The 8,115-nt window shown below is 38.0% G+C and overlaps 1 protein-coding gene across 1 annotated transcript; it reads left to right on the forward strand.

Moving 5' to 3' along the window:
* Nucleotides 1–1,888: 1,888 nt before the first annotated feature.
* LOC132626525 (uncharacterized) lies at nt 1,889–4,372 on the forward strand. Its single transcript, XM_060341438.1, has 2 exons — nt 1,889–2,740; nt 3,583–4,372. The coding sequence occupies exons 1-2, from the start codon at nt 2,732–2,734 to the stop codon at nt 3,940–3,942; spliced, it is 369 nt and encodes a 122-aa protein (XP_060197421.1). The 5' UTR covers nt 1,889–2,731; the 3' UTR covers nt 3,943–4,372.
* Nucleotides 4,373–8,115: the final 3,743 nt, after the last annotated feature.

Here is an 8,115-nt window from a genome sequence, read left to right on the forward strand (position 1 = left end):
TTTCATCTTCGTCCCATTCTTGTTGTATATATGTGTGTTGGGACATTCTTTGGTCTAGGTGAGGGCATAAGGATGAGAATTGAGCATAGTAAGTGGCCGCTTAAAGTAGCATTTGTGTGCAACATAATATGTTCGATAATGTAATGTCATGCATTGAAGCTTCATTGTTAGTCATAGCGTTCTTGGGTTGTGTATATGGTTTGAAATCGAAAAATGGGGAGGTCCATGGAAGAAAAATGTGTATGCCAGTAGTTCGGAAACAAAACCATTGTAAACATTATTACTTTGTGATATCTAGGTGTTAGTTGAGTCCTATTTGTGTTGCACTGCTTGCTTGAGGACAAGCCAAGACTTTAAGTTGGGGGTGTTGATGTGCCGGGAAATTATGGCACAATTGATACTCTTTTACGAGAAGTTTTACTTGTTTTTAGGAAAGTATGTGTTGTTTTGATGTGTTTTTGTCATATTTCAGGTAAATCAGAAAGTTCGGGTTCAAGAATTGGAAGTCACCGAAATTTTGTACTAAGGATTGATTTTCACGGTCCGTATAATATTATACGGCCCGTATCTGTGGCCGTACAAAATTAAGCAAAGCAACAGAATGTTGCAATAGAGATATGCTGAAACACGAACACTTATACATACCGTATAATATTATACGGGTCGTATAAGTGGATGTGATGAAGGTCAGAAGAGGTTTCACGGGCAAGTTGTATGAGCCGTATAAAGTTATACGAACCGTGTAATGCCAGTTCGTGTTTTTCTGTGCAGACACAAGGATGAAGGCGGTATAAGTCCTATGCGGTCCGTGAAAAGTTATACGGACCGTATAAGTACTGCCTGGGACTTAAGTGCAAATTCTGTAATTTTACGTTTTGAAACCTATAAATAGTTCATTGCAGGGTTTTAATTGTTATCAGTTATTATATTTTTGTCTCTTGACTTAGAATATCAAATACTCTCTAGTTTTGAAGGTTCAAACATAAATTCAAGTATTATCAATTCCTCTTTTCTTCCAAAGTAAGCAATTATGAATTCTTCAATTCTTTATTTCTTGTTCTTTGTCATGAGTAGCTAAATTCCCTTACTAGGGTTGTGAACCCATTGATGGGTGTTTTGTGATTGGGTTTTTGATTGATATATGCATAATGGATTGTTAGAATTTATTTATTCTTCATTCTTCATTCATAGTTAATGGTTGCAAACACTGATTAAAGCCATAAACCTTGATTTATTTTGGAAAAATAATTAGGGTTTGTAAGAATAAATAACAAGGACTCAAAGCTTTAAATTTTGTTTAATAGATCCACTTAAGAATAAGACGAATTTACTTGGTATAATTAACCGTTCTTCATATCACTTTCGTATATTTGGGAAAATCATAGAAAGAAATAATCTTTATTTATTGGAAAATAGTAGAGATTCACATAGGGGTTAAGTGCATTCATATAGGAATCCATTAGAAGTATATCGAGATCAATACCTATGATCATACACCTCATCTCTAGAGGGGACACAGCCTTAGTTTCTTTTACCATAAATTACCACCCAAAGCAATTAGTTAGCAATTAGTCATAAAAAACCAACTTTCACCAAAATCAACAGATTAACACATTAGACCTAAATTAAGCATCCTACGACTTTAGTAACCTTTTCACACCATATTCCATGTGGGATTCGCCCCAACCTTGTTGAGTTACTATATTTGACAACGTCCGCTTTATACCATTAATAGGTTGTAATTTGAGCGTATCACATACCCAAGAAAAATCTTACTGGTAAGATATTAGATGATGAGCCTTTTTATGACAGTTCAGATGCGGACAGCTTTGAGAGTGAAAGTGATGGGGAAACAGACGTTGAAAAATCTGGTATTTTAAAAGTAAGGAAGAAGGACAAAAGGGTCTCATATGATCCAACATGGAAATAAGTCGTGTGGCAACTAAATTTGGTCTTTGGGGATGTGAAAAAATTCAGAAAAGTAATCAGTAGGTATGCAATTGAGAGAGGTTGTCAACTAGATAAGATCTATAATGATCAAAAAAGAGTTAGAGTTAAATGCAAAGCTGGTGGATGTCCTTGGCTACTTTATGCTAGCAAAGACTTTAAATTTCCCAATTTCATTATAAGAACCTACAATCCAAGACACAAGTGTTGTATGACCAACACCAATACAATGTGCAACTATAAGTATTTGGCTAAGTACAATAGAAATAGGATTATTTCTCAACCTTGCATAAAGGGGTGGGAAATAGTAGATTTGGTCAGGGAAGCTATGGGGCTATATGTTGGTAAGTTTGTGTGCTTGAAGGCCAGGAAAATGGTGTTGAAAAAGGTAATGGGTGATCATATTGCTGAGTTTAGTAGAATCTATGACTACAGCGATGTGATTCTTGAATCAAATCCAGGAAGCACTTGTGTGGTAAAGGTGACAGATTGTGATGATGGAAAAAAACTCTTCCACTCTTTCTATGTTTGCTTTTCAACTTTGAAAAAAGGATTTATTGAGGGTTGTAGAAAGTGTATTGGCTTAGATGGTTGCTTCTTGAAGGGGATATCTTAGGGCCAATTACTTGTTGCTATTGCAAAGGATGGGAATAATTAGATATTCCCAATAGCTTAGGCTGTAGTTGGAACTAAAAGTGTAGATACTTGGACTTGGTTTCTGAGGATCTTGAAATCTGATTTGGACATCAATGATGAAGGAGCAGGATTAACGATCATAAGTGACATGCAAAAGGTATGATTCTCAAGCTGGTTTTAGCTATATTTTTGCTACTGTTAATTGTTTTAGTTTAGTTTTTCATGTCTTTTTAGCTTCTGTTTTCAGGTCTCTTTAACTACTATTCTAGTTCTCTATTATGCATTCTGAGCTGAATTACTTGTTCCAAATACCTCAATGGTCTGAAAGGACTCATAGAACATAACATTTGCTCTTTTTAGATGTTGTTTTTGCTAATGTCAAATTTTATTTTATTTTTTGGCTAGTTTTAGCTGCTGTTTAGGTGTTGTTTCTAGCTAATTTCAGCTTCTTTTTTTTGCTCTGTTTAGGTGCTGTTTTAGCTGCTGTTTTTAGCTAATTTAAGTTTTTTTTTTTTTTTTTGCTGGTTTTAGCTATTGTTTAGGTGTTTTTTTATTTGTTGTTTTTAGGTAACTTCAGTTTGTTTTTTTTGGCTAGTTTTAGCTGTTGGTTTTAGCTAATTTCAGCTTCTTTTTTGCTCTTTTTAGCTGTTGTTTAGGTGCTGTTTTAGCTGTTGTTTTTAGGTAATTTCAGCTTCTTTTTTTTGCTCTTTATAGTTGTTGTTTAGATGTTGTTTTAGCTGTTGTTTTTAGGAAATTTCAGCTTCTTCTTTTTTCACTTTTTAGCTGATGTTTAGGTGTTGTTTTAGCTAATTTCAGCTTCCTTTTTTGCTCTTTTTAGCTGTTGTTTTTCAGCTGTTTCTAGCTAATTTCAGCTTTTATTTTTGCTCTTTTTAGTTGTTGTTTAGCTGTTGTTTTAGCTGAAATAATTTCAGCTTCTTGTTAGCTAATTTCAGCTCTTAGTTTTGCTATTTTAGCATCTGATTTTGAGTTGTTTTTCAGGGATTATATTCAGCTATTCAAGAGTTACTTCCAGAATGTGAACAAAGAATGTGTGCAAGGCATATACTTGCAAGATGGTCACAACATTGGAAGGGTATTGAAAGAAGAAAAATGTTTTGGGATTGTGCCATATCAACATTTGAAGCTCAACTTAGGAGGAACTTGGACAAATTAGCACTGTTAGGTGAAGGTATTTCTAACAGCTTAGCAACCTTAAATCATGAAAGATGGTCCAAAGCAATGTTCAAGACAACTTCAAAATGTGACAGTGTGGATAACAATATGGCTGAAAGCTTCAATGCTTGGGTGCTAGGCACAAGACTATCATCAGTATGCTTGAAGAAATTAGGACAAAGGTAATGAATAGGTTTACCAAGGTAGTAGCATTTGCGGATAGCTGGACCTATGACATATCCTCAATGGCAATATCAGTATTAAATACAAATGTGGAGATGTCAATGAGGGTGGAAATTAAGTGGAATGGTGATATTGGATATGAAGTGAAGGATGGTCGATATAAACATGTGGTTAACCTAATTAAGGGAACTTGTACTTGCAGAATTTGGGCACTAAAAGGGATTCTTTGTGTACATGCAATAGCAATCATGCATCACGATGAAGCCAATCCCCTTGATGCAGTTTCTACATGGTACAGAAAAGAGACCTACTTGAGAGCTTATGGAAATTTCTTACAACCAATAACGAATATGGAGATGTGGCCTGAGACATCAAATCCAAAAGTTGAGCCACCTCCAATTAGGAAAATGCCCAGAAGGCCTTCGAAAAAGAAAAAAAAAGGAGCTTGGAGAGGTATCAGTGTCACGACCCAGCCCCGTGGGCCGCGACTGGCACCCTACCTGGGTACCCAGACCGAATCACATATAAATTTTCAAATCCAAACTGATTTCCGAATTTTACGAAATCATATCAAACATAATTTATATCAAAATATGTCTTAAGCGGTCGCGCCAAATCAAAATACCATATCAAATACAAACTGAGCGGCGGAATAGACATCGCCGGTCAAAAGTGCAAACATAAGCATAAGGGCCATTTGGGGCCAGCATAACAAACAGACCGCTTTAAGACCAGAAAACGAAATCAAACCAACATATACAGGACCCTCACCCCACATATATGACTACAGGCCTCTACGAATTCAAAACAAAGACATATGGCGAGACAGGGCCCCGCCGTACCCAAATAGTCAGATATACCAATTATATACAAAGCAAAAGGAGTCTGTACCAAAAGTGGGCTCCAGATCAAAGGGGAGTACTCCGGAATAGCAAAGGGGGAAGCCTACTGTGGAGGATCGCCAATATCTGCACCTGCGGGCATGAAACGCAGCCCCCGAAGAAAGGGGGTCAGTACGAAATATGTACTGAGTATGTAAAGCACAGAGTACAGAAATATGGATCAAAACTGACAGCAAATCAGATAACAAAATGGAATACAAATCGGTATGTCAAAATCCGTATCAAAATCATATACGTATATACAATGCAAACGAAATCATGCAAACGCTTAGGAACGTGGTCGCCACTCCGACGCTGGCGCCACACACAGCATAACACCAGAAGGTTTCAAATCTCCGTACATCCCCGAACACAAACATAATCAGAGGTGAGCGTATCGCATCACGAGCCATATCACAGCATAACTCCAAACGGAACCCGGCCCTATGGCGAAGCCTCGGGAACCGTAACACAGCATACGGCCGAATTATTATAAGGCGCACGAATCATAACCGGCCCGGGAACCGGTGAACGAAGTCATAATAAGGCACGAGCGGAGTCGTGAGCAAACAAATGCAAATCATACTTCAAAACAGTCTTTTAAAACATAATAGTTTTACAAATCGTTCCATAGCACAAAATAAGCGAATACTTAGTCGATACAAAGATCCGTTTCACAAAAGTTTCCAAAATGGTACGTATGGCTCAAAACGTAACTTATCATATCATAATATTCCAAATATATCTCATAAGAGGGGATTCCAAAATCGAAAGTATCATATCAAACTTTATTCACAAAGATAGCCCAATGAGGCAAATAGGGCGTATCGGGGTTAGCGGGCCCACCTCGAGTCAAATTGAGGTGGCGAACATATTTTCTGAACATTTATAGGCCAAAGGGTCATACATAATCATTTCTAAGTTACCCGACCACATTTCGATAGGTTTCGGACGAGTGGTGGCATTCTAGCCAAAATAGAGCCCTTAGGCTTCAATTGAATTGAATGAATAGTAACTTTTCTGTGGGTCGGGTTTCGAGGAGCAGAAATGCTCCGGAAGTTCCAATATTCGCCTATCACACTAAGACATGCCAAACGAAGGAGTGGGAAGCTTTACATACCTTACAGACGTCGTACGCTCTCCCAAAAGTCAAGTCCCGTTTCGTCTGAAATCTGCAAATGGTCAAAGTTACCAATTGAGATTCTTAGGCTTAAAAATGCCTTTAACTTCATTTTTGCCTACCGAAATTTCGGCAGCATTTCCCCTATAAATCTAACATCCCTGAGACTTAGCTCGGCTCAAAATACATCAATACAACAGCCCACACATCATCAAACAACACAAGTAATAATCAAACCACTTTAGCTTCAAAGTTCTACTTTGTTACCTAAGTTGGCAACTTTCATTCAAACTTTCAAAACTCCAATTCTACATCTACATAATTGTCTTCATTTCCGCATTCAAACTTATACAATCACATCCTAACTACAATCCAAGCCATACACGAAATTTCCCCAAAATCCATTACTTTCCATAATTCTTCAAAACATCAAAAATTCACGACGAACATTCTAACTCACGTCGTTTCATTCCGAATTCATTAACATCATTATAAATTCATAATTAAAGTCTCTAGCACCCTAAATATACAATGATATACATAATGATACCTAAGGTATACGCTTTCCGATAATATCCAAAATCATTTTCCAGCGTCAATTTAATTCATCAACCAATCATTTACGACACAAGGATCACAACAACACATTACACAAACTAAACAAGATCAATTCACCTCACTTTCACCTCCTTATGGCTCACGGCCAACACACCATAGACACACACACCCAAGGCTTTCTATTTACATCAAAGTCACGGAATTCTCGTCTATTCACAATCCTTAACATAATCACATCAATTCTATAACATTAAAGGGGCAAAATTCTTACCTTTTCTTAAATTTCCGACTTGTCGTAAACGAGGTTCTTCTGCCAAACTAATTATACCCCGTTGAAGAGGGTCTTGAGTACTTCACAACTATGTAGAAATTAGGATTTTTTGGATCACAAACAAGGCTTGGAAATTTTCCTTTCCTTTCTTTCTCCACTTCGGCCGAATGCCTCTTTTAGGGGTGTTCTTGAATTTTTATCTATTTTCTTGATAAGTGCAAGTGTAACATGATATATATCCATATCCTTGGTCATGTGCCTTGCACATGACATTAAAGGAATGGGTTTGGGCCATGGTTATGGCCGGCTACCCTTCACATTGGGCTTCAAATTTTTGTATTATATTTTTCTTGGCCCAATTCACAAAATGCCCCGTTTTGTAATTCCCGAAACTAATTTCCGAAATTCCAAGTTTACCCTCGGCCTTCCCCGATGTCTTAACATTAAAGATTCCATAACCAACATAGTCATATTCACTAAAATCAAAATATGTCCTTATAACCCACAAGTCGTAATTATTTCTCGATTTCCAATTATACGAAACACGGGACATAACATTCTCCCCCCCTTAAGAACATTCGTCCCCGAATGTTAAATTAATCTTATAAGGTCTTATGATCAAGGCAGGAGTGTCCCTTTTTAATAATGACATACATAATTCATTTTATCAATCAACACAACAAACTGAAAAAAAAATTAGATTACCTGTGGACGTCGGGAACAAGTGAGGGTATCTCCTTTTCATCTCGTCCTCCGCCTCCCAAGTCATCTCCTCCCGATTATTGTTGCGCCACAGGACTTTGACGGAGGGCACTTCTTTAGTGCGTAGTCTCCGCACTTGTCGATCCAGAATAGATACAGGCTGCTCGTCATAGGATAACTGCTCCGTCACCTGAATGTCATCAACCGGGAATATCCTGGAAGGATCACCAATACATTTCCGCAACATAGACACATGAAACACCGGGTGTACGGCCTCCAAGTCGGATGGTAAGTCTAGCTCATAGGCGACCTCGCCTATCTTTCGAACGATCTGATACGGCCCAATGTACCGGGGGCTTAACTTACCCTTTCTACCGAATCTAATGACACCCTTCATGGGCGACACCTTCAGGAATACCCAGTCGCCAATCTGGAACTCTAACGGTCGACGTCGTCTATCTGCATAAGCTTTCTGTCGACTCTGAGCAGCCAATAACCGTTCTCGAATAAGCTTTACTTTATCTACGGCTTCCTGGATCACCTCTGGCCCAATCAGCTTAGTCTCGCCCACGTCAAACCAACCAATAGGAGATCTACATTTCCTGCCATACAGGGCTTCATACGGTGCCATCTGGATGCTGGAG

This window comes from Lycium barbarum, chromosome 2, assembly GCF_019175385.1.
Source record: "Lycium barbarum isolate Lr01 chromosome 2, ASM1917538v2, whole genome shotgun sequence".
In the NCBI taxonomy this organism is placed as follows: domain Eukaryota; kingdom Viridiplantae; phylum Streptophyta; class Magnoliopsida; order Solanales; family Solanaceae; genus Lycium; species Lycium barbarum.